At 43.1% G+C, this 27,271-nt stretch overlaps 1 protein-coding gene across 3 annotated transcripts in view; it reads right to left on the bottom strand.

Moving 5' to 3' along the window:
- Nucleotides 1-1,093: 1,093 nt before the first annotated feature.
- The window catches only part of LOC137805189 (protein yippee-like 1), a 26,323-nt gene continuing 145 nt past the window's right edge, over nucleotides 1,094-27,271 (bottom strand). Inside the window, exons 1-5 of one of the 3 annotated variants that reach the window (XM_068604992.1) lie at nucleotides 26,792-27,271; nucleotides 19,074-19,358; nucleotides 7,859-7,902; nucleotides 5,671-5,779; nucleotides 1,094-3,942 (exon numbers count right to left, since the gene is read on the bottom strand). The exon at nucleotides 26,792-27,271 is cut by the window's right edge and continues 145 nt beyond it. In XM_068604992.1, coding sequence (XP_068461093.1) covers nucleotides 3,853-3,942; nucleotides 5,671-5,779; nucleotides 7,859-7,902; nucleotides 19,074-19,190 — 360 coding nt within the window. In that variant the 5' untranslated portion in view covers nucleotides 19,191-19,358; nucleotides 26,792-27,271 and the 3' untranslated portion in view covers nucleotides 1,094-3,852. Of the gene's footprint in view, nucleotides 3,943-5,670; nucleotides 5,780-7,858; nucleotides 7,903-19,073; nucleotides 22,545-23,979; nucleotides 24,501-26,791 lie in introns of those variants that run through there. The other 2 variants (XM_068604993.1, XM_068604994.1) reach the window with 2 other exon arrangements.

Below are 27,271 nucleotides of genomic sequence, written 5' to 3'. Positions count from 1 at the left end.
ACAACCGGCTGGGGTTTTCACATTTTCGCCCAAATCTCTTCATCGCGTCAGAGCGTGAAGGCTGACTGACCAGATAGGAAGGTAAATTGACAAAATAAAATCATGCCACAAGGTCCAGTCGGTGTTCTTGAGCTTTTTTTCTTTCGCAGGTGGAGTTGCAAGTTGTCACATTTCCATTCTTCTGAGGATTTCAAAGCCCAAAAGGAAGGTCATGTGATTTAATGGAACGCCCCAAAAACAGCTAACAAATGGACCGTGTGCCGCAATGATCTTTGTCAAAAAAAAGGCCAAGAAGTTTATCATCAGGAAATCGCTGACGAAGTGGTGAATACCAAGTCGTAAACTCAGTACATGAAATGTAGCCATGTTTACCAGCACAGGAACACAAATATCATGATTTTAAGAATTGACCCGGACCGCGTGAACGCATCATCAGCCGGATGAAAAGTTTTGGTTTCAAAGCTTCTCAAGTGGAAAGTTTCACCAGCTCGTCACTAAAGGTCGTAGTCTGAAAACGTGCTCTGGTGCACCTGTAACCACGCCCACAAGTGATGTCACGCTGTACTGACGCACCCCTGGAGTACAGCGCGACGTCACTGCAGCCAGGTGAGAAGTTGAAGCACTGCGTGGCATTAATAACAAGACTTTCCGGATTGTGGGACAGAGTTCTGCATCTCAAGGAGTGTTCAAAGGGAACAGGCCTCGTTTGACCTGTTCAAGAGTCTTGAAACTTCAAAACGATGCAGCCCAAGAACTGGGATTTTGCATTTGGGCATAGCTAACAAGCTAAAAGTATCAAAACAACAAATTAAATGAATCAGGAAATAGTCATTTTTGATTAAAAAAAAACAGGACAAAATTGAACGAGTTCTCAAGAAATACAATCAGAGATTCACAGCCAACGTTTCCAAAAGCTAAAGGACCTCCAAAATGGCTGCCAGATGGTGTGTGTCATCACCTGAAAGCCTCTATACAGGAGACACTGACTGCGGTGCGAATGGGTCTTGGTAAAGGCTCTCCCTGCGACATGATGGGAGAGTCCAGCTCGCCCTCAATGTCTACATGGCTCAGCAGAGGCCTGAACATCGGCCCTCACCAACAAGCTAATAAACAAGCCAACAGAAAGATCAAACTAAATATGGGGAAATCACTTCCAAACAAACTAACCTGGCTCTCGACCTCACAGATCACCGGGAGAGAAACCAAACAGCTGTGAAAGAAAAAAACAAAACAACAGGACAAATAAAAACACTTCCAAACCCCCAAAAAAGAGAGGAAAGAGAAAATAAACTGTCTGAGGAAAAGAAACTAAACATTCACTTTTGTGTGCAAGCGTACATGTGGGCTAATACATGCACACACACACACACACACACACACACACACACACACACACACGCACACACGCACACACAGCCAGAGGTACAGTGAACAAAAGTGCTTCAAGTCAGGGAAGTAAAAGAACTAACCCAGTAGAAATACGTATAAAACCTTAAATATGTTACTTTATGTACAAAAACTGTAACATGGGCCAATATCTCAGCTGTTTATGTCTTTATATTTTCAAGTAGGTATCACTGCTAACTATCAAGGGTTTGCATTGTCATCGTTTTTAGGATAAAAGGTCGTGTGATCTGACTGACCTCGCCGGCAAAGTAATCAATCACTGCTCATTTTTAAATCTCTCCAATCCCACATTGCCCCACCTCCTCCATCTTTTTTTTTCCTCTTTCATTCAAGCTTTCCATGTTCCAAACCTTATGCTTTACGCTGAGAAATAATAAACTGAATATCCATCTGTTTTCTTTTGCACCTCTAAATCTTAACATAGAAAATATAAGCGTGTATGTATACCGAGTCTCTGTTGTCCCAAAAATAAATAAAATAAACGACAAAGGGAAGAGCTCTGAGGATTTAGGTAAAGAACAATATTTTTGAGGGCCAATTTGAACCAGAAAGAGGAGTGTTTGTGTGTGTGGGGGGGAAGACACATTGGTTCACACAAAGGTGTTTTTTTACGGAGTTATGCCCTGCACAACAGAAAATAAGAGGGGAGGCTGTTCATGTTTTTGAAGAGGCACAAGATTCATACGGCTTAGAGGCAAATCACAAAGAGACGATTCATACGCTCTAAGAGAGAGAGAGAGCAAGAGAGAGAGACAAGCATATAAAGTGCAAAAGACCTACGGGAGCGGGGAGGAAATGGTGGGGTTTCTACGGTAGCAGCAAAGAATCATCTCCACTTTTGTCGAGCAAAAACCGAAAGGAAAAGCAGAAGTTGTTGATGTAATTTGAATTAAAACCAAAATATTTTTGAAGAATTTAACTACGGGCTTAACGGGAAACGACGTAGAAACCCTCGAACCGTGCCGGTCAAACTTTCTTTCCGTCTCCAACAATCTGTCGTTCGTCTGTGAAAAGGCCATTTAAAAAATATATGTATTAAAAAAAAAACAGACAAGCGCGAACAAACTTTTTGCCTCTAAACTGAGATGAACCAAAGGCCTCTGCAAAGTGCAAACGAAGTAGCATCGTTCAAGTATAGTCACTGTGTAATGCGTGACCACACACAGACACACACAGTCATATGCATACACACATATGTGCATGACAGCAAATGTATATTCAGAATCCATGTTCCAATACTACGAACATGTTCATAGTATTTATGAATATGCAATCATAGTATTTGTGTGTGTGTGTGTGTGTGGATATATATAGATGTAGTTGTGTCTCTTGTTTCATCACTAGACAATGGAATAATACAGTCTGCCTTTATGCTTTATGACACGTGGCCACTGACGTCAGGTTCCCCAGTCTAGAAACTACTTCTACTCTTTTTCAGGTCTTTTTCACTTGCTGCAAAATGGGACCAGCCACAATCGCACTTAGCCAGACACTACAAGTATATTTCTATTATAATTATATTATATATTTTTGTATATACATATCCATTCATGTCCAACAAATAGGAGGTGCTGCTTTCGATGCTTTTTGGGTGCTGAAAAGGTACCGGAAGGGGGGAAATTAAGAAAAGTCACAAGAAAAAAAACAATCCTACAATACTGCAATCCTATCCTTTGCCACTTTTTCAATTTTTGTTTTTAAAAAGCATAACGCTGCTACATATTTGTAACCACAATAAACTCCCTCTCCCGTCCGCTCCTCACTCGTCCCTGATTGCTCATTTGGACGTTAGCAAAGAAAAGCATGCTCAGCTATCGGCAGAGATACAACAACAACGACGAGGAGAAGAAGAAGAACAAAACAAAACAGACTTGACAGGGAAATAAAATGCTAACCAGTAACATCCATTTGCCATCAAAACAAAACCTTACCGAACCCAGAAGTTACAACTAAAGCAAATAGCATAAAAAAATGATCCATCATCCGTCTCGCTGGGTGGGCGAAATAAAGAAAGACATGTCCCCATCGGTGAAGTCGCTCTCCGTTTCGCATAGTGGCCGCCGTGTCACCACAATCACTTGCTAGCGTGGTTCGGTGGGGGTGTGGGTGGGGGGTTTGGGTGGGGGGTGAGGGGGGTGAGGGGGGTGAGAGTGAGCAGGGGTCAAACCCAAAAAGCTCCGGCGCTGCGAAGGAGAACTCACAATCTCTACAGTAACGACAGGACTCCTGTGACGTGAATTTTCAACAGTTGCTCCGCTTCCTCGTCGTCGTTTTATTTCTTCAGTGTCGTATTTTTCCGTTGGGTTCCACGATGGCCGGGTGTGCACGTAAAGGAGGCGAGAGGGTGGAGGTCGGTGGAGTTGAGGGCGGAGTGTGGGTTAATGGTCGTCGCTCCACGCAGTTCAATGAAGAGCATTCCAAGGTCAGAAAAGGAAAAGAGGAGCGTCACTCCCATCCGTTGTCCTTGATCATGTGAGCCAGCTCGATGATGAACTTTCCCTCCTTGTACTTTTGACTGCTTTCAAACGCGTGTTCCTGTAAAAAAATTAAATAACAGTTACAAGCTGAGGTGGAATGTACAAAACAACGCAACATGAAACGCAATGTACAAAGAAACGTACAAAGCATCGTATAAAGTAACTTAGAACGTACAAAGTAACGTACAAAGAAACGTACAAAGAAACGTACAAAGAAACGTACAAAGTAACGTACAAAGAAACGTACAAAGTAACGTACAAAGTAACGTACAAAGTAACGTACAAAGTAACGTACAAAGAAACGTACAAAGAAACGTACAAAGTAACGTACAAAGTAACGTACAAAGCAACGTATAAGTAAGGTACAAAGTAAGGTACAAAGTAAGGTACAAAGTAACGTACAAAGTAACGTACAAAGTAACGTACAAAGTAACGCACAAAGTAACGCACAAAGTAACGCACAAAGTAACGCACAAAGTAACGTACAAAGTAACGTACAAAGTAACGTCAAAGCAACGTACAAAGTAACGCACAAATTAATGTCAAAGTAACGCACAAAGTAACGTACAAAGTAACGTACAAAGTAACGTCAAAGCAACGTACAAAGTAACGCACAAATTAATGTCAAAGTAACGCACAAAGTAACGCACAAAGTAACGCACAAAGTAATGCACAATTTAACGCACAAAGTAACGCACAAAGTAACGCACAAAGTAACGCACAAAGTAACGCACAAAGTAACGCACAAAGTAACGCACAAAGTAACGTACAAAGTAACGCACAAAGTAACGCACAAAGTAACGCACAAAGTAACGCACAAAGTAACGCACAATTTAACGTACAAAGTAACGTACAAAGTAACGCACAAAGTAACGTACAAAGTAACGCACAAAGTAACGCACAAAGTAACGCACAAAGTAACGCACAAAGTAACGCACAAAGTAACGCACAAAGTAACGCACAAAGTAACGTACCAAGTAACGCACAAAGTAACGCACAAAGTGTTAAAGCTGCTTTTATGTGAATGATCACCATGATTCACATCATCACACAGGATGTAAATAACTCCGCGGTGACGTTCGTTGTGAGTCTAATAAACATGCACACAACTCTTCATCTGTCCTTTCGATATTATCTGAGAAGAGCAGGAAGTTTCCAGAAAACTGAATCTCTCCTGCGATGACCAACTCTTCCTGTCACACGTCTCATAAAGCGCTCCGTACTTCCCGGCGTCCCGCTGAGCTCCAGGAGCGTCAGGATGTCGATGTCGGTCTGTGATTATTCGCTCCGCCTGCTTTGCCTTGTAAACCAGCTCCACTTTGCTTTGCTTGTGGGGATTTTGTGAGACTCTCTTATTGTTTAGTTTCTTTGTCACCGTAAGAGAGTCCATGTCTTGTACTCTGTTCAGTTATTTTACACTCTTCTATAGTCCACCATCACCGGGACATACCTCTTCAAAACGGCCTGACATTTAATCACCGCGGACTCTCAGAGGTACCCGTCTGTCTGCAGACGACCTTTCGGCACTGTAATTATCTTGCGCGCTAGGAGACCGAAGAGTCCTCGATCTCTGAAGCCTAAACACAACCCCGAGATAAAAGAAACTGTCACCACGGCTTTAAGAAGCAATGCTTCAATGAGAGCGACCGTGTTCCTGTGACACCGCGAGAGCACGGTTTGTCTCGCGAGCCCAGAAACCACACAGTTGCACAACAGCCGCGGGCGTTACGCCGTGCGTCAACACAAACGTTTGGAGCCGGGGTGAGGGTTTAAAAAGGGGACTTACATATTTCCAGCCCAGCGTGGTTTTACAGTTTTCACAGTAGATATCAGCCACAGCGTGTAAACCCGTGAGGAGAACCCGCTCCTCGGCTGGCCCGCAGCCGACATTCACCCTGCAGGGGAGACAGGGAGAGGAGGAAAGGTCACGGAGGTCAGAAGAAGACGAAGAGCTCATGTCTTTCATTTTAAAGTAGTACTCAAAGTGTCCACATCAAAGCGGACATGTTAATGTATTCATTTGTTATGAATGGAAGTAGATTACATGAGATTTTTCTTGCACTGAGGACAGTTAAATTGCAAATGTCATAAAATACATTGACATCAAGATAAAAAACAAATGACCTGATGAAGATATTTTCTGAGTTTCTCATCTTTTACATCTTAAGGTGCGTTTATTGGAGGAAATTAAAAACGACTCCAAAATGGAAATACGACTCAATAGGTAAACACTGCACTGAAGTACAGAACTAAAAAGTAAATAAAGACATCTATAGTTTTTTCCATCAACATTAAACCACTCCCATCAAGTAAACAGTGTTGCTGATTTGCTTTTAATTAAAGGAAATGCCACAGGCAAATAAACAATCAACCAAGCGACACGTAGACGACTACAAAATGTTTATTTTCCCACCAAATGCATCTGGTTTTTTTTATGGACTTGATGTCTTTTTACCCACAAAGCAGCATAAACATTGCAACAAAGCGGGAAATAAACCGCTAAAAAGCGGTTTAAGTGTTTTAAGAAGATGGATGTTAACCAGCAGCTCCGGCATGCATCGACTGATACCAGTGTGTTTTTAGATGTCTAGGTTACTTATAACCATTGTCGTGTGTGAGTGACTGTGCACATACGTGTCTGTCCACGGCCAGTGTCGCATTCTCCGGCGGCAAACAATATTTTCCGGTGGCCAGTAATGGACGCACGCTCAAAGATCTCTCGCAGTTGTGGTCATACTTTCTCCAAAAAATATTCTATTTCCTGTTTTGTCCTGATCACTGACTGTGTGCTGGCGGTGTGTTAACAGCAAAACGGAGGTGCTCGCACACACACTGCTGAGTACCTCGCTGCTATACTGGAACCGTTTAGTGAGTTTCATTTTGTTTTAGAAAGACTGCATCAACAACTGTACAACAACTTTCAGACAATTGGCTGCGTGCATCGCTGCTTGTCCTCAAGTGTGATTCACGTCGGTACTCTAGTGCACCGTTCTAGCTTTAAAAGCACTTCAATGGCAACATCAACATGGAGTCAGGACCTGATTCACATTAAAACCCTCATTTGGTGCAGCTGGCAGAGACTAGAATCAGACTGGTTTTGACTTCCTGTGTAAATCTGTGGCAATGTGGTGCACATCTATGAGCATTTGACCAAAAATGATGGTATCAAACATTGTTTTTTGATACCTCAACTAACTCCACCTGAGAGAGGTGGTGCATTTTAAGCGTGTCGAGGTGGCGTTTGTGTTGTTAAAGCTGATGTAAAATGTCCGTCACAACGTTGGTGGCAGTGGTGCATGATAAAATGTCCCACAGGTGGACAAAGACGCACCCCGATGGGATGCATCGCTTCTTTCCAAAGAGGGTATTAATATTTAAAGTGCATCTTTGATTTATTTATTTTTCCCCACAAGCCTGTTTGGAATTAGGGAAGTTGAACAAAAGCGTCTGCCGAGTGAATCCAATTAAGTTTAATGTGTTTGTTGCAACGGATAATCGAATATGACTACTGGGAATCATTTCTGTGGTGGTGGATGTGAACGTTACCTTTGTCAACCCCTCGTTTTTCTCTCTTTTTTGGGGGGAGGGGGCTAGTAAAGGTGCTTGTGGCTTTACCTGCCTGTGCATTGTTCTCAATTTTGTGCATGCGTGTTAAAACACAATTTTAACATACGTGTGCAGTCATCATGGCAGCAACAGCTGCACCGAAAACCAAAAGTAGGAAAAGTGTAAAAGGAAAGCAGCAGGTGCAGGTGAAGGAGGGAGGCTTGAACTCGTGTTTTGATCTCAAACAAACGCACCCAGTGGTTTTAAAACTCCATCTAACAAAGGAGCTTCTTGTGTCTCTTTTATTTACAAAAGGCCCAGAAGACTTTTTTAAAGATACATAGAATTTAGACCAAATGTACAAAAGTGTTTGACTCTGGAGAAAGAGAAGAAACCAGGTGAATTGCAGGTGTAGGTCTCATACTTACACTGAATTAAACAGATAGGCTCTTCCTTGACTGCCTTGAAATGACTGAAACGAGAAAGAGAGAAGAAAAAAAAAAGGTAAGTTGCCGATACAGATCTACACCACACCGCCGAGTACAAGAATGTCAGCCGCTGACGCCCCTGGGTGCTTTTCTCTCAGCGACTGCTGTGCCTAACGTGTTCCTCCACCTCGCCGAGGTTCCCACACACCGGTTTGGCCGGAGGTAAGAGATAAAACGAGGCTCGCAGAGGCGCTGGAGTCGCAGCACATCTATCATTCATGACGAGAGAGGTGTTGTTTTTGGACTCCTCCGTTTCTTGTTACTAATTGTGACGTCAGAGCACAACTGCTGTACATTTCATACTTTGTTTTCGAGTATGCAGGAAGCTGTTGGTGCTTTGCACGCTCGGAGAATATACAGGCGGAGAGAGTTGAATCGAGTTAGTCATCAAAATCAATGGGATTACATCAAATCTAGATACAAATCTACCAAGAGTCACATTTCTTGCCTCGGGTGTGCCGTGCTGCAAACTCTGTGTACTTGCAGAACAGGCCAGCAGCTGTGAAAGAAGACGGCCCTTTAAAGCCTGAACAACAAGAAATATCAATAAAGAACAGCCGTGATGCAGTTCAGGGGATATTATGTGAACACACACACACACACACACACACACACACACACCTTTCTCGCTAATGTGTGTGTGTGTGTGTGTGTGTGTGTGTGTGTGTGTGTGTGTGTGTGTGTGTGTGTGTGACACCACAAACATGTTTAATCCATTTCCTTCCAAATGAGGCTGGATTATAGACTAAATATCACCTGCAGATCCACGCAGAGAAAGAAAGGTATTATGGGTAACCGACAGTGCACAACTGATTAGAGGAGGGTTTCGGAAACATAAAAGAATACGTTTAAAAATGTTTCCTCATCCATGCAGCCTGGAGATGCATCATCCAGGAGATGCTATTTATATATTATATCAACTATGCTGGCCTTGTTTTATTTTGCATTGTGTGTTCCTTGGTGTGTTACGTCCATCTTATTCACATTTTATAAGCCAATTCATAACGTTTTGTTGCCGTATATGATTTTATAAATGTTGAGTAGGCCGACAGGCGCGTAGAAAAAGACCTTCAGTCCCTTCCCTCCTAAAACAAAGGCAACAGGTCAGAGACCGATAAACAGCACCAACAAAGAAAAGTAGAAATCCAGAAATATGAATCTTAAATATTCTGCTGGTAAGAAAGACAGACGTGTGTCATTGAGAAGATTCCCACGATTTGAGAAGAAAAGTTCACTGTAAAATCTTTGCTACTTCAAACGATAAACAAGGACGTCAACACCTCAACAGTTCTACCAGTGTCAGTGGCACGTCGATAAAATGAATGAAAACGTAACCTGAAGCTGCTGCGATCGCGCACATGAAGCCACGCCGAGCCGACGAGCCGCCGAGCAACACAAAATCAACCCGAGTGGTCCTGAAGAATGCAGGAGGTTCACATTAAACTCCTCTCTCTAGAAATATCCTGCCACTGAGTCCACGTGTGATGTCCACCGTGTGTATTAATGTGAACGCAGAGCGGTGACGCCGTCACACTGGGCGCCGACGGCAGAGCCTTCCTCTCCCTCGGCCTCGTCATCCTCGGACAGCGGCCCCCGATCGGCTTTGCTTTTTCCATTGCAAATGAGCGCGGCAGATGAGTGTGTGGCTGCGGTTGAGGGCGCTGAGCTAATACCACCTAATAGGAGCACCAGCTGCCTCCTCTGCTGACCACCGCCGAGGCTCATGGGACCTTTTTCCGGCCGCCTCTGGGTGTTGAACATTTGTCAAAACTGGGAACGTTTTATTTCAGATAATATGAGGCTTGGAGCTGATCCAAGACGCATCCAAAAGAGGATTCTTCTTCTCCTCCTCCTCCTCCTCCTCCCTTTCGGTCGCTGTAGGTGCTGATGTCTCACTGTCGCATCCTCCGAAGCTCATCGTTTTGCATTTCGAAGTGAAGTCAGCACTCGCGTACAGTCCACACAGCCACAACACATGTGACCTTTAGCTGCCAGAGGGAACTAGGTCGCTCCCTGTGGAGTCAACAACAAGCCCTCTCCACAGCGCTTATAGTCCGGGGAGGGGAGGGTGCGGGTGGGGGTGGAGGGGAGGTTACTCCATGTGACAAGCGCTGGGTGTCATATCTGCGCTCCACTGTGCCTCAGCCATCAACTCAACCACTGGCAACAAAAAGTGGACGGCCCCGTCTCTCTGGCTACCCTTAACCGTTTCCCACAGTCTATTTTTACTTTGGCAGTGTTTTCTTTTTTTGTCTGCTGACCCGAGCTGCTGCAAGATTTTTTGTTTTGCTACTTTACTGTAAATAACCGGAGCCTGGAGAAACACCCGGATGCTTTTCACACAACCCGTTTCAAACAAATCTATAACTGCAAAGTCCTAGAAAGTCCAGTAGAGAAGGGAGAGCATTTCGGTGGAGTTCCTAAAGGCAGACAGAAGCCAGACAGGTTTCAGGGGCTGCACTAAACCCTCCAGACTCCCAACAACAATCCTATTAGACAGGATCCCTGCAAGGTTTGTTTCCATGTGCAGAGAGACTCAGACGCAGACTGGAAGAACTCCCACAGGTTCTCTCTCTTTTTTTTTTTTTTACCGTTTAATAAAACATGAGCAAATGTGGAGTGTGGTTACCGAGCCGTTTTCTTCCTTAAGCTGTTGCAATTTCATTTGTTTTTAAAAATGCTTGTTCCTAAGAAATTCATTCTACAAAGCAAATCTCCAAAATCCCTGAATCCCTCTCGACCACGCGGGACTGAAGGGGAACAATACCTTGCACAGAGAAATCCTCTTCTTTTAGCCAAACGCACAAAATACAAATCCGACCCCCCGACAGGCTGAAATGCTTCATCTGCAGCGAGCCGGTTCCTTAACGGTCACACAGGCAAACTGCATCCGATTTAGACACATTTGACACAAAAAAAACTGGGATTTTTATTTTGGCTTAACTCGAAGCTATTAACAAACCTGCCGGGGTTGATTTTACCATCTGGTTCAACAGATGCCCGGCTGTGGAAGGTGAAGGTTCAACTCCCACAGAAACCAAGAAAAGCTCTGTTCAAACTAAATTTAAAGGGAAACAGAGTTTTTTAGGACTAAATGTTGGATGTTTACAAGCTTACACTATGTTCTGCAGCAAAGAAGTAAGAAGTGTACATTCTGTGTGATTAATACTATGCTCACCGTCTTGATTTAGCATCGCTTGCCGAGTACAGCTGAAAGAAACATATTAAGCAAAGTGTCTTGTGTCACTTCAATCTGCTAGCTTTTGAATATGTAGTTTCATAAAAGCTTGCTAACCTTGAATACACTCGGTTTAATTATGATATTAAAGCAAGAGAGGGAGAACGGTATCGGATTGACTGCTCTGTCTTACGTCAGTCACATGTAGAGCATCAGACTTGGCAAACTTCCAGCTGGAAGAAAGAGGGGAAAAAAACCCTCAAACCCCAAAGGAAATGTGTCTGTTAATGGCGAGAAAAGAAAAGTGGGATCAATCCATTAGAGGGGCTTCCATCAGCCTGATCGGTGGGACGAAGCCAAAAGCTGCTGCATAAAACACTCGGCCCGCTCCTCAGTATTCGGGCAGCGCCGTCCAGCTCCGGGACCTCGGCCACGCTGCAGGCCTCCGCTCTCACACTGCTATCAGCGCGGCTGCTCCTATCTGCTGACGGATGTAACCCACATCTGATAAAATAATATATGAATGTGGCAGTGATGGCAAATACATGCAGCGCGCTCGGGGGCTGAGGATGACCAACGGGTTTTTAGTGCCAATACGCTTCTTGGTTTCAGTTGAAGGCCGTTGTGTTTTACTCGGTTGGCCGTCACACTAACAGAGCTTTGTGCAGTTGAAGTGTCTTAAAAGCTGCATTCTCTCTCCTGACCACCAGGGGGCGACTCCTCTGGTTGTATAGAAGTCTATGCTTCATGTGTTAAAGCTGCATTCTCTCTCCTGACCACCAGGGGGCGACTCCTCTGGTTGTATAGAAGTCTATGCTTCATGTGTTAAAGCTGCATTCTCTCTCCTGACCACCAGGGGGCGACTCCTTTGGTTGTATAGAAGTCTATGCTTCATGTGTTAAAGCTGCATTCTCTCTCCTGACCACCAGGGGGCGACTCCTCTGGTTGTATAGAAGTCTATGCTTCATATGTTAAAGCTGCATTCTCTCTCCTGACCACCAGGGGGCGACTCCTCTGGTTGTATAGAAGTCTATATAAGTGACTCTACTTCTCTCTTGATGTATTCCCTCAGTAAACATTGTAAACATGAGTTTATGTCTCAATCTCTAGTTTCAAGTCTTCGATGCAGCATGATGTTTATTTAGTAAACGATGCTTTATTTGGAGTCAAACGGACTATAAAGCAGAGTATGCTTTAGGGCGGGGCCTTACTGTGATTGACAGGTCTACCAGAGACGCACATGTCATTCCGAGTATGGCAACTTCCGTTCACTGGTTGCAAAAAGCCAAGATGGCGACGGCAAAGTCGTCAAACTCAATTTCTGAGCCTTTCCAAAAACTTGAATGAAACTTGCATTAAGCCCAGTATGTGCATCAGGGCTGGCAGCTCAGCCTCAATAATTAAAAGGCTTGTCAGGGAGTTTTTACAACGAGAACTTCTCTTTTTCAGAAGCTTGCCATACTCTGTGTGGTGGCGGAGGGGAGGAGGAGACTGAGGCTGCCACCCTTCCTTCTGGCCCGTACGCTCAGGTTAATCCTCTCTTTCGGGCTGCTCCATCTGCATCTTTTGCTCGCCGGCTGGCATGCCTCGACGACTCTGCGCATAAGCTTTGCGAGGGGGAAACAGCAACATTTTTCGGTTTTGGGGTTGTTGTTGTATTTATATATTATTGTTGTTCCCGGCTCAGGAGATTTACAGCACTCAAATTGCAACTGTGGGGAGAAATCTGCCAGAGTCTGCAGAGCCCGTTCAAACACCTCCTGTTGTTGTTGTTGTTGACCGTGCGGCCGGGTCACTGGTGCCCTTTTCTTTTTTTTAATGCTCCATGCACAAAGTTCATGAGAAACGCTGAGCTTCACTTCACAAATTTCACATGAGATGAGACTTAAACGTGGACAGAGGGCGCGTGGCCCTTGGCAGCGCGTAGTGGAAAACACCCAACTACGGTGTCGTCTTCTCCTAAGTAACATAATCGGCTTAGAAGGGTTGCTGCCGAGGACCGGTGATGCTGCCCGAACGCACAGACGCTAACGAGGTGTGGCAGCGAATAGAGAGCTTATTAATAGATCTGCCGGCAGTACGGTCACAATCGATACGGCGAAATATCATTAGTAACAACTTTCATATAGTAACGTGCTTCACAGTGTGGACGGTGCACAGTCAGATTTCACGACTCTGAAACGATTAATCAAACAAAACTAAATGTGAAAAGAATTGTGCCAAATATTCTCAGTGATAATTTTGAATGAAACATCTTGGAGTTTTGTACTGTCTGTCGCACCAAACAAAGAATTTGAATGAGTCATGGGCCTTGAATACTAATTTGACTATTCTTGAATAACAATTAGTTTGTAATCATTAATTTTCACATTAGTATTGTATAAAGCTTGTAAAAAGTTACAAATTTTAAAAGGAAGCTTTGCAAAGTTTTTAATTTCATGTAACAGCTTAAAAAATCTGATTCGATTTAGGAAATAAAACAAATAAGGCTTATTACTTTCCATGTGTGAGTATGAAAGTGGACTTTGATATGAAATAAATGCAGTAAATGGACAGATTTACATGATATTTGCGATGTGTATTTTTGTATTTCTCTGACTTCTTTGTGTATCATCTCTAGTGTCCATCATATGTTGTATATATTAAACTTACTATACACCTGTACATTGGGAACTGCATGTTTACTTGCATGAAAATAATACTTTGCTAGTTACAAACGCGACATGAAATCACCCACAGATCACGTGTTCTTCCAGAGATCCATTCAAACTAACGCACAACATGATGCGTCGTTAAAGCCACAATGATGCCGGCTCCATCTAAGAGATATAATATGTTTAACAGCTTTGTCCGATCAGATGTTGAAGACCGATGCAAAAGCATGAAGCGTTCAGGTATCAAAGCAGCAAAGCAACATGTTGACTGTGTCAAACCTCCTGCAGAAACGACACAGTCCAACCAAGATCCCTTAATTAAATCCACTTTATAGTTAAAGTGGATTGTTTCCACTAATTAGGTCATTTGTCAAGAGTGACCGAGTGGCTTTGGTCCAAAAAACAAGGAAACATAACCCGACAGTCAACAGATCACTGCAGGGGTCTCCGAGTGTTTAATGCCGAGCAGCTTTTATTACGTAGTTTTCATTATCAATTAATGGGCTTATTATTATTCCTCTTAAGTTCCTGGAAGACCGATGAGGCAGATTACTGCTCAGTTCTGAGGTAAAGACGGCAGAGCCGCTTTCACGACCGCCGGAGCCGTCTCCAAACTGGTTGTGGAGGTTTGCACCAAAAGGCCTCAAAGCATGGAGACGTTTGTCACGTGACACATATTGGTGCATCTCCTGATCAATTTAGAGACTAAATGATGAAACAATTGCCTCATAAAAAGATGAGGCCCGAAAGTTTACATTTCATAGAAGTGAGAAACGACTTTTTAAGCGTCGGCAGTGGAACTCTTTATTTCAGGCTCCAAGGACTGACGACATCTTTGCATTTATTTTGCACGACATTGTCAATTCATTTCATGTAAAATGCGTTTGTTCACTTTTTGTTCTTTTTTTCTCCTGTTTGACTGTTCAAATGGCAGCTTTGGGTCATTTGAAGGCAAATAAGCAGAAACAAACACAAACACAACGCTCTCTGACCTGAAGCTAATAGATAAGTACAGCTTTGCATCAGACTACAGCTTTAGTGTCCGTCACTGCCGGACAAACCGCAGGGGACAAAAGAAAACCAATTAAAGAGCAATGTCTTCCAAATGAACCTCAATCAAGGAGTTTAATTGATGTAAAGTGACCAAACTGGCTCCTCATGCAGCCGACTGCTTTCAGCACTTCGGGGGAACTCCCTGGAAAGCGGCTAATAAATCACATTTATTGGCTTTTCCCAGTTTGAAGCACCTTTGTGTGCGTCTGGTCCTCCAGCATTCCTGCAACAGTGTCAGGTATGAGGACAAAGTGCCTCCAATAAAACAAACACAACAACTCCCCTTTGACAGATTCAGGCCCTCCCACAGCGACTACACAGGAGCTTCAGCTCATAAACATCTCACTCCCTTAGTATTTCTTTTAGAAAGCGACATTCACTGCTCACAGCACGTCACAGCGCTTTGGAGCCGAGTGAGTAACGTGCATATACCAGCAGCGACGTTCCGGGTTCAATTCCTTGGGACCTTTGTTGCAGTTCAAATAGAGTTGTGGTAAATTATAAGTTTTTCTCATTTAATTGATCAAGGAAATATTTCTTATGACGTCTTGTCTTGTTTTTCTTTACTGCAAGTCCATGAAAGAAATCCTGCAGGGTGTGTTCTGGACTGTAAACATGTTACTTGTGTGAACTTTGTCATATAAATGAAGTCTCATCATTATTATTCTTGTGTTTCACGTGGAAAACCATTTGCTAAACTTTTCTTGATTTTCATTTCACCTCCAGCACCGTAGCCAATAAAACGTCACGCGAGGACGATGAACGCACGTGTGGGACACACGACTCTTCACAGCTCCGAAATGACCATCTTGAGGCCTGTGATGCTGACGACAGGAGCAGCGCAGTCTGCTCGTTGAGTCGTTTGCTCGTCTTCCTGGCGAGCTGCGAGCTTGCAGGTCACGGAGACGGCGAAGGTGTGCAGATTGATCATCTTTTTCCATTTGAATAATCGGCTTAGTGCGCGGTGAGAGTGCAATGCACGGGGAGTCACCATCTTCTTTCAACATGTAAAAAGGTCACCGCTTAAGTCGCTGCAGCTCCGGCTCATCCGATAGTTTATGAACTTCACATCGCACTCCATCGCTCTCTGGCAGTCGATCGACCGTCAGCGCCAAAGCAGCCAGTTGCATGTTTGTGGCTGCAAATGTCAGCGACTGTTTGGACGATGCGGACTTCAATACCCAGACATCCTTGTGATAAATACATACTGTTTATGCCTCGCATCATTAGAAACCTGATGGTGTGAGTCTCAGCCGTGGGCGGATAAATGACCAGACCCGGCAGGCCGATTTCATTTTGGGTAAATGGGCCGAATCTTCGGCATCCCAGAGCATGATCGGACTGTGAAATTACCTTTTTTTTTCTCCTCTGCTAAGATTTATAAATATGGAGGGTAGAACGTGGGAGGATTCAGGGATGTGCAACAGTCATTTCATGATGGAGGAATTTTACTGGATGTTTAAAAAAAGAAGAGTTTTTCAGGCCCAAACTGGTGACGTCGACGTTCAATAACAACTCCACAGCAGCTTCATACGAGACTGCAGGAAGTGTGTGACGATAAAAGATCCTTCACATATTCTGTGGGACTGTCCAGGGTCCAAATCAACCGCCTGCGAGCGTAGATGTTGTGTTTTTAATCTGAGGTTTTATTAACTTTACTCTGTAATGGACTTGAAGCGATCTCACTGTGCAAACATCTACGTGGCAGTTCAAAGTTGGACGAAAGCTTCCAAGCAGATTATATTTGGAAAGTTAAGATTTTATGATAGAAAAGACTCCTTCAAATCCATTAAACCTTCTCAGCGTCAACACAAAATGCTGATGTGGCCGCAGCTTCGATGGATATGTAGAAAAACAACTCAATTAAAACGTTACCGTAAAAGTCGGGTCACAAGTCGGGGCTGGTTGCGCTACCTTTGGTGGTTGTCGGGGAACTAGCGGGAGCTAGCGGAGAAATAGCAGCAGCGCTAACTGGCAACAGTGGGGAGCTACCAAAGGTAGCAGCAGCTTGTTAGCTGACTTTTACGGTAATCAGAAAGATCGTATAACTTAATGTATTCTCAACTTACGTTTTCATTAGTTTAACAAAGGTTTCAAGTTAATATCTGAAATATAAAAAAGCACAAAATCCCTAAAACAGCAAAGTGTACCGAGATACGTTGTCCCAAAGTCACCGTTGAAGTGTTGCTCAAGCGCTCATTGGATAATGGCATTTTTCTTATTTCTTCTTTTGGAACAAAACAGATTGAAGCTAAAACACGTTCAGACCAGCTCACCTTTTGGTGCTTTCTCCTGAAATGTTTTGTCTACAAGAAACAGAAGCTTTTATTGCCAGATATTTGGGTTTTGGGTAATTGGAAGATTACAAATTGGACTCTGAGAACCTGCAACAAGCATCTGTCGATATTTTATAGACGGAAACAGATAATAAGTTTATAAAGCAATTATCATTAATCTCGGTGTTGATGACCCCACAAGAGCTCGAATTTCTGCAGTCTTGAGATGAGAAGGACACAATTTGAACAAATGAAAACAACAACAACAACAGTGCAGTATATAGAAGACCTGTGGGCAGTGGGGCAAATCTGAAGCCTGAGTGTCTGGATTTATCATCTCGTATTAAGAAAGTAATCCTCTGAGGTCTCAGTGAGCCACAGCAGCCGCAGCTTTCCCTTTGACCTTTTTTTTTTATTTTTTTACAAAAAAACTGCAACAGAAACAAAAATAGCCACAGCTTGAACACTTTAAGAGGCTGACCACAGTCACTGAGTCCAGTAATAACACCACCACCACAGGCAGCGACTGCAGTCAGCGAAGCCTCGGAGAATTTATCGGCAGGAATTAAATACAGACCTAAGAGCGAGCAGACAGGTACACGAGCTGCGGAGATGCAATAAGGAGGAGAGCGTCAAATAAAATGACTTTGCAGCCAAACCCAGCGATCAAGTGATATTTGCCACAACTAATATTAGAGGACCATACTAAATCACTGCAGAGAAATCCCAGTTCAGCCGAGCAAAGACTTATTCATTTCCAAAATATTATAAAGAGCCTGATAAACTGTATCATTGTGGCTCATAATCTCACCCAGAAGAGGATGAAAGAGACCCAGACAGCGACTGCTCGAATATCCAGACGAGTCTGCAGATTTATCAGTTTGAATAACGAAAAACTGGATAGTTGACCATAAAAATGTTGAGAACAGTAAAGTCTTGGACTAACCTGACAAAACTCATAAAGGATTTATTTTTTTTATCTTATTCTTTTGGTTTTACTGCACATTTAAATCCTGTTCGCTACCCAATCCGCCCCAAAAACACAAAGACACAACGTTGGCGGCTAGCCGGTGAGCATAGTGGAGCATTTAGCGGCTTAAGATCCAGATTCTGTGATCATGGAGTTGGTGGAGACCAAAAACTGAGCTGAAACAAGACTTGTGGTGAATCTCTGTGCAGGTGTTAACAGCCAGTTGGGATCGCTGTGAATTAAGAGCGAGACTAACTGCGCCAGTCACAACTATTGCGGTAATCATCAGTTAGCGAGCTAGGTAGCTCGGTCGCTAACTGGACAATAAGTTCAAAGATTTTATTCTGAAGACGTAGTTGTCCAGTTGGATCTCGTGAGTTTATGTTGGTCATTGATGTGAATTTCACACAAAAGATTGCAGCAATCGTCGCATCGCTGTCAAAGAGCTGCGTAACCACGGAGCCCACACTGTCACTAACTGCACCCCTTGAATAAATATTATGTCTTTTATTTTTTTTCAAACAAGAGAAGCAGATGAAAGGTTCCACAAGATGCGCTTGAAGGATGAATAAAGTGTTTAAAACTGAAACTTAAAAGAGTTTATGAAGATAGAAGCTACAGATCCCAGTGTTAAAGTGAACCAACTGGACATTGAGACAGAAGACAACGAAATTAAGGAACACCGTTCCTGTTAAGACTGGTAAGTATTTATTGTTAGAACCATTAAAAAGAAAAAGCAGCACGTGTTCGGTCTACGTTTTAGAAACCTCTTTGGGCAACGAGTCTCACTATTACGCCATGTTCAACCACGACGAGCTCCAAATCCACTAAACCAGCCGGAAAATGAAGAATATCTGAACCGATGAGTGTGTATGATGCAGAGACGGGTAGCTGCGGGACGCCGGTCGGAGTGGACAGTCTACGGTCTAGAGGGCGGGACTTAACGTGGGGTCAATTGGCCGTCATGTGAAAAGGCTGCAGGGTGACTCGAGGGGAGGACAGCGAGGACCTGGAGCGGCCGTACCTTTGAGATGAGCTCGTCGTGGTTGGCCAGGTGCGCCCGGCAGTGGATGCAGCTGTAGGTACGGTGGCAGCTCGGCAGGTAAGCCTGGAAGGTCTTTGACTTGGTCATCTTCACCATGTCAGTGGGGCAGGGCTCCTCGCTGGTGTCCGGGCTGGCTCTGGAGGAGTTGCAGCTCTGCTGGACTTGCTGACAGAAGAAGCACTGGAAGATGCAGGCAAAAGCCGTCGTTGTGGTGGAGTGGGAGTGTGGCAGGCTCCACACAGACACCACGGGAGAAAATCAAACCTGAAGGAGTGGGCGAAAGAAAAAGGAAATACATGTGCTGAGAGACACATCCTATACTTCCTATTTTTTAGAGCTCAGTATATTGATTGCGTTTCCATATAGATATAGATTGTTCGCTTGAGCAATCATGTGATTTCAGTAATCTATCACGTGATTGCGGTCACATGTCATACATGTCATGACACGTCAAATATATGACATGTAAAGCCTCACAACGTCTTCACTTAGTCACAAACCGAGTTATTATTCATTGTTCTGTCTCACTGGACCGATACGCGCAGTGGATACAATTGTTAAAAGCTTCTAATATCATTTATATAAATATTTTTATTTATTTATTTGCATGTTAGTAAAATCTGTTTCTATTGGTTTCAACTGCGAGAACAGTTTGTGTTCAGATGAGCTTTAATGGTTTCAGTTAATGTCCAGTGTTTTTAATTATTGCCATCTACATATTGTTGTATCTATTACTATGTGCATTCACAATTGTTATTGCATTAGATGGAAAACAACTATGACTGTAGATGACTTCTGTCCGTCAAAATAAACAAAAACTTTTTCTTTAATTAAATGTGTTTTTAATTTATTTTTGGTAAGAGTACCAAATGATCATGTACCAGTTTAACTCTATAAACCACATTTTATTGTATTTACTTTGGTCTTGTGTAGTTCTGGCTATCATTTTTATTGATTATGATTATTGGATAGTACTTAACAACAAAGTCAAATGGGGCCAGAAAACAATAACAACAGCAGTTGACCCAAACCGCAAAATATGGTGCTAGCGCTTCTGAAATCTTGGCTATAACCCTCCATTTGTGGAAAACTGTGTGCATCCGACTACAGTCAGGTCAGTAAGTCACAGCTGAACCAAGAGGTCAGATTAACGGATGTTTACAACATACAGTATCAACACCAATAGACAGAAAACGTTCAAGTTGTCGTGAACTCCAAAGATAGTATGTATGCATATTGTTTACAAAATAAAAACAACCACGACGAGCACACATAGGACAGTGTCACGCTTTCATGGCTGAGATGAATTCATCTGCCGCCTGCAGGAGATTCAGCTGCACAGAAACTAAACGCACACCGGTTCAGATCACCTGCACGACAGACGAGACGATGAGACAATGCAGTGAAGACACAATGGAAAGAAAACTCCACGTCTCTGGAGGTGAACGACAACGTGACGGAGTCACAGGAATGAAAACCTGCTGCGCCTCCTTTTGTGCTCCACGGCCGTCTAGACTTTGCATTCCAGCTGATCTAATGTGACATTCATGCTCACACCGACACCACATGTTTTTTGAAAATCCCTTTTTCGCCTGCAGCCTCAGGCGGTTATTAGGTTTTAATGTTTTAATGATAAAGACAATAAGGACGTCTGTTCCTCACTCTTAAATAAAACAGCTTCAACTTTAAAGTTCTTCAAACAGACCAGTTTTGGTTTTATTTGACCTACTTCTATTCAGATAGTTTCTTTTATCTCCTTCCGTTTCTTTACCATGCTGCCTTTTATGACTCTTTATCTTGTCTAGCGTTTTATCATTATTAATAGTTTGGTTTGTGTGTGTGGTTCACAGCGTCTCACAGCTAAAGTGTTGTTCCTGTAAACTGTGAGATGAAGGATGTTTGGTGTCTTTAAGTGGACATTGAGGTTTGAGGTCTCACAGGTTTCTTCAGAGAAGCTTTCGGGTAGTTAGTTAGTATATTTTTCTACAGTTTATTACTCGGTTGTGTTGTTTCTTGTGTTGTTCTTTTCATTTCTATGTGAAACACTTTGTGTCATAATCTTTGCTTGAGTTTATTGTTTTTGATCTGAGCAGATTGAAGCACATTTATCTCCAGTCACAGTTCTACAGGACATTGAGCAAAAGTTTAAGTTGTATTATAAACACATTTCTTAATATGGTTTACTCTCTTTTGTTGATTTGTTATAGTCTTTTTATTATATATATGCATCTTTTTTATTACTAGCTTTGTATTTCCTGTGTGTAGTATTATCATCTGGTCACTTTATCTTGCGTTAGCCCGTACAAAATGTTTTATACTTTTTAAAAGCTATGTTAATGGATTTTTTTGGGGGCCATGGGTGTCAACAGAGCAAGCTTTAAAACACAAAAAACTGACATATTGGCGTTGAGTCATTATTATGTTAAATGTTAGCAAACTGTTTCCTATCATCCTATACATATGTCAACACTAAAAAGAAAAAGAAAACAAAAACAAAAACACTCTGGTACGACAATTAGCTTAAGGCAGCTTAATGTGAGCTTTAGATATATTGCTGCGCAACTAATTAACATTAATGTGTCAGTTTGCTGACGTTATGACGCCTACAGGCGCTGTTGTTGTACTAACATTTAAGCATTTACCCTTGTGTTGTTATTGCAGCGTCCGGCCACAAGGGACGCCGTTTATCAAAAGCTAAACTGTGTCAAAGTAGCCAATAGTTCAAATGATCTTCTACTGAGCTGCAACATTAAAATGATAGTTATGCATCAGTTACTTATGATCAGCTAATATAATATCAAGATATTAACACCTGCAGAGTCCTTTCGGCTGAACAGTTAGTACTTTTAAAAGTGCAAATTATGCTATTGAATTAAACCCTGTGCTGCATTATTAATTTATATACTGCCAATTATACAACATTGTTATTTGTGTCTATGTTGTGTATGGATAGTTTAAATTAACAAAAGCTGTCAAGGTACAAAGTTCAATAACTGCCTCGGGATGAAGTATATAAGTAAGAAAGTGGCATAACATGGAAATACCCAAATGGTGTAAGTACCTCAAAGTACAGTACTTGAGTGAATTTACTTAGTCACAGTCCATCATATTGTGTTACCTGATACTTCTTCCAACAAAGGACAGACGACGAATAATCAAAGTGTTGCAATTAGGGGAAAAAAAACTAACTCTTGTCCTTAAAAGAATCCATCTTTGTGTTTAAAACATATTCTGTTCTGCAGCAACCACCAGCACAGCACAACAAAGGTTTCACCTTGTTCAACATAACAACAACTAAATCAATAACGTGCTGCGTCCCACAGAGGAACAAAAAAACACAATGACAACAAGCTCCAGAAGTTTTCCAGTTGAGCTCAATGTGGTGCAACAGGAAGAGCAGCAGCGCCGAGACAGAAGCCAGACGAGAAAAACAAAAGGAGCTTCCGCAACTCGACAGGAAGCCGCCGTGACCTGAAGTAAAGCGTGGTACACACACACACACACACACACACACGCACACACACACACACACACACACACACACACACACAGAAAAAGAAAAGGAGGTGGCAGCCTGACCTGGGAGCCCTCAGACGAGCCACATTTCCATACTGTACATATATAATTGTATAATCTGCAGGCGCCTGAGGAATAATCCCAGCATGAAAAAGAACAAAATCCCCTTTCTGAATTAGCCCAGTTTAACCTCGGCTGCACGTGGACAGGGGAAAGTAAACACACACACACACACACACACACACACACACACAAACACGCTTTATGTGTGTGACAACACACATGCTTTATGTGTGCTTGTGCGTTTGTGATGGTGATGCTGCTGAAGTGTAACATACACAAACACACATTAAGCGTGTGTGTGTGTGTGTGTGTGTGTGTGTGTGTGTGTGTGTGTGTGTGTGTGTGTGTGTTACACTTTAGCAGCATCACCGTCAGTGATGATATCAGCTTTGGCAATGCATCACACACATGCACGCGCGCATGCGCGCGCACAGAAAGAGAGACAATAGCATGCTGTTATTTGCATTTAGACACACTGACAGCATGACAGACACAGCACATCTTCCTTCTTTCCTTCAGAAACACCAGATAAGGACAAGTGTGCATGCGTCGAGCCGTTTCTTTCTTTGCTGTGCTCCCTGTGGAGCCGAGGTGCTCACTTCAGGGCACATGGCCTTTTCCCTGTTGACTTTTTGTGCTTCTTTAAATTTGCCATTTTATGTTTTGTTCTTGAAAAATACTTCCAACAATGACTTGAATCCTAAAGGAAGTATTTCCGAGCTCGTTAATTTGTGGTTCTTTTGTTTCAGCCTTCCTCGCCACATGGCAACAGCTGACATTTTTTTCATTTTATTTAAACGACGCTGTTTTGAAGAATAAACCAAAAGGACATTTTACAAACAAAAAGGAGGGAGCTGGGAGTCGAGTCGACAGGTAACACAGCTGATAGTCAAACTGGCCGAAGTGAAAACAAAGAGGCAGCAGCTCAGTGTGCGTCTCTGGTGACCACTAACAGGAAGAAGTCTCCAGACAAAAGACTCGCCGCACTCGACACTGAATCCAACCCCTCAAAAACGACACATTTAACACAACACGCACCCGCAGCATCATATTTATATTCTAAACAAGTTCCTCTTGACGCGACAGGCTTCTGCAGCCTCCCCCTCCTCCCCCACGATGTGTTTATCCCCAATAAAGAGCCACGACGTGAGCTCAAGCGCAACAGTGTCGCTTTTTATTGTTGTTGTTGTTTTTTTGCGGTACTGTGTTTCTTCTTCTTTCTTCACGAGCCTGATGCGGTGATGAATCCAGCACGACACCAGAACCTGCTTGTGTGAGGTAAACATTGCCGTGCTGCTGTACTCACCACCTGGACCATCAGAACCGACCGCAGCTTGGTGGAAAACTGAAGAAAGACCAGAGATGTTCTGCAGTTGGACGCTTTCTTTTTGAAGTAAATGAAGTGATTGTCGTCGTCCCAGTCTCTGGTCCATGTGTGGCGCTGCCACACGGGAACTTATTGTTGTGTCCTTTGGGTGCTGACGGATTTCATTTTTTCCCCTACACGGGCTTTTGTTGTGTCTTTTGTGTGCGTAATGGACTGGCCTGGTTACTTTGGTACGGAACGTCACCACGTGGGAGGGAGATGGAGAAGTGATTGACGGGGAGGGCTGGCCAATGAGTGGCTGTGCTGCCTTCAGGCTCCAGTGGGAAAGATGAAAACTAGGTTCAGAGATATTTTCCCTTTTTTTCGCAGTCTATTAATTTAATGTTTTATTTAGAGTTTATTTTTTTTGTACGTGTTCTTCATACACACACATACATACATATACATGTGTTTATACATACACACACACACACACACACACACACACACACACACACACACACACACACACACACACATATATACACACACACACACACACACACACACACATATATACACACACACACACACACACACACACACACACACACACACACACATATACACACACACACACACACACACACACACACACACACACACAAAGTAATATATATATAGTTTCAGTTTAAATTAATGCCAGTTCATCCGGTGACGTTTCAAATAGAGGTAAAGGTATTTTTGGATGTTCTAAAACATTGATGTAATATTTAATGCTGTAAAGCATAAACTCAAATGCATCACATATTACGTGTCTCTGTAAATTGTGTGAAAGTGAAGAATTGTTTATCAGAAGCAACACATTAAACCACATATTTTGGTTTCAGAAAAAAATATAAATTCTGAAAGTTATTGTTTTGATATTGTTGAACAGCTTATTTCCCATGCGGCCTGAACGCGCCGGCAATAGGAGGAGGGAGCAGACTGACACCCGGATGTGTAAATAAATACAAGATGAGAATATGAATTTCATTGCTCGTCCTTCTCCGATATGAACAATAAGACTTTTTGTTTGTCACTCAGTTTTTCACCTACACATCTTTGAATTTATTTAAGAAAAAACTCACATTTGGTTTCTGCACGTTTTTTGGGCACAAATTATTATTTCTTCCTGAAATGACCATTTGCATGGTATCTTTAATTACGGACTGATGAAGCGATATGGTGGCTTATAGTCCATTAAGGAAAAGGACCAAGACATGTTCTAAGAGGCTGTCAAACCCAACAACAATACAACAACAACAACAACAACAACAACAACAACAACAACAACAACCAGCGGGAGCAGAAACCCCAGAGTGCTGAAAGTCTGAACAGAGAGAATAGAAACACTACAAGAATATATCACAGGATCAGTTTTTCTTGAAAAACGCCCACACAGCGAAATCTGAGCCAAAACAACTTCGACTCCATTAGTTATTTTTAGAAACAGATCAATACAATCCTCGTGTCTCTAGACGTTGACATACAAAAGAAAGCAGGAATTATTATTTTATTATATCGATGGGGAAAAAAACAGCCCGATCGCGCCCACACCACTACATCCTCTTCCTCCTGCTGCACTGTGTGTGTGTGTGTGTGTGTGTGTGTGTGTGTGTGTGTGTGTGTGTGTGTGTGTGTGTGTGTGTGTGTGTGTGTGTGTGTGTGTGTGTGTGTGTGTGTGTGTGCTGCATCGTCCCTGACATTGGGCAGATCCACATCGGACACATCGTGGCCATGAATGATGACATTAACCATAAATCAGTCCGAGATTAAACCGTAATCTGGTTCCTACCTCCCAGTCTAAAGCCTGCCCTCATCCTACCCTTGCCGTCCCGACGACGTGGACGCGCGTGAGCTTCATGACAACAACAACTCGTGAACTCTCATCTTTTCGTTGTTGTTGTATTGCCTTCCATAAAAAAAAAGCAATATCGACACTGCAGCCACGTTGTGTAGCAATACTGTCAAATATGTTGCTTCACCGTATGAGATGCATGTAAACACAACATTGCACACTGCAGCTTCCCTCACGGGGAAGGCTTTGTGCACGCGCGCGAGCGAGCGTTATGAAATCAATCCACTGTGTGTTTTTGTCGCCTGTTCACGTGGCATCATACACCCCCCCTCCTCTTCCTCCCCCCTTCCCTCCTCAAACACACACAACAGACCGAGCTCTGCAGCCAGAGAGATGGTGCTGCGGGTCAGAGCGGTTACACACGGAAGGAGCTGCACGTCCGGGGTTTTTGTTTTTCTGCTCTTGAACGTAACTCGAGGATCAAATTGCAGAACGTGTCCCATTAAAGAAAGGAGGCGTTGTAACATTATAATTTATGCAAACGGGCTGTCACAGACAGACATAGACCTGCTGCTGGAGAAATCCTGCAGAATTATAATCCTACAGGAGCAATTTAATACAAACACAAATGCAAAACTAAGTTTCTAGAAGAGTCTTATGCATATTATAACATTGTTACCGGAATATTAAAGTGTGTTTTCCGTGCATTGGTGGCCCTATCTGCACCCAAAACTGAAAACACCTCAACATGATATATTTAAGGTGTTACATATAATGTAGGCAATGAAGTATAAATCCCTTGGTGAAACACACAAGAAACATAAAATACAATAAAGTGTAATAACAGCTATAAACTCACTACACAGACACACACTTTGAAGAAGTGGCAATGGTAGGCTTTTACAGTTATTGTAGCGATTACTCTGAGAGACACGCGCGTGTCCTCCAGCAGGTCACTGGCGCTGCACTCACCCCAAAAACACCTCGCCTTCCCCCCCTCGGAAACCAAAACAACCCGGTGAAGAAATCTCTTCCTCCGCTGGAGCCGCAGGAGTCTTTGGATATTGGGAAAAAACATAAAAACAAAATAAAAGACACCTTCACCGTCCCATAAATGGTATAGCAGCGGGCTGTCTAGGTCGGGCCGAATGCCATTAAAAAAACAACCAAAAACCACCAGTCTCCTCCGCGGACCTTCACCGCGCTCATAAGCCAAATACTTTCAGCGTTAAAGCGTAAAAGCCGCGGGATATCTCCGGAGGTCCGGTCTGAGAGGAGTCCCATCCGCGAGGAGGGTCAGAGTGTGTGCATGTTGGAGCAGCTCGCAGCTCTTTGGAGGGGTTTAACCTCTATGCATCCAGCTCTCCGACGTCAGCGGCAGGACAGGCCGAGCTGTCCCGTCTGCGGCCTTATTTATACCGATATCCTAATTAGCTCCGTGATGCGCAGCAG

This window comes from Clinocottus analis, unplaced genomic scaffold (assembly GCF_023055335.1).
Source record: "Clinocottus analis isolate CAN_PGR_092001 unplaced genomic scaffold, fCliAna1.0.p SCAF_7, whole genome shotgun sequence".
In the NCBI taxonomy this organism is placed as follows: domain Eukaryota; kingdom Metazoa; phylum Chordata; class Actinopteri; order Perciformes; family Cottidae; genus Clinocottus; species Clinocottus analis.
The sequence above is the reverse complement of the archived record's forward strand: the minus strand, read 5'-3'. Positions and strand labels throughout refer to the sequence as shown.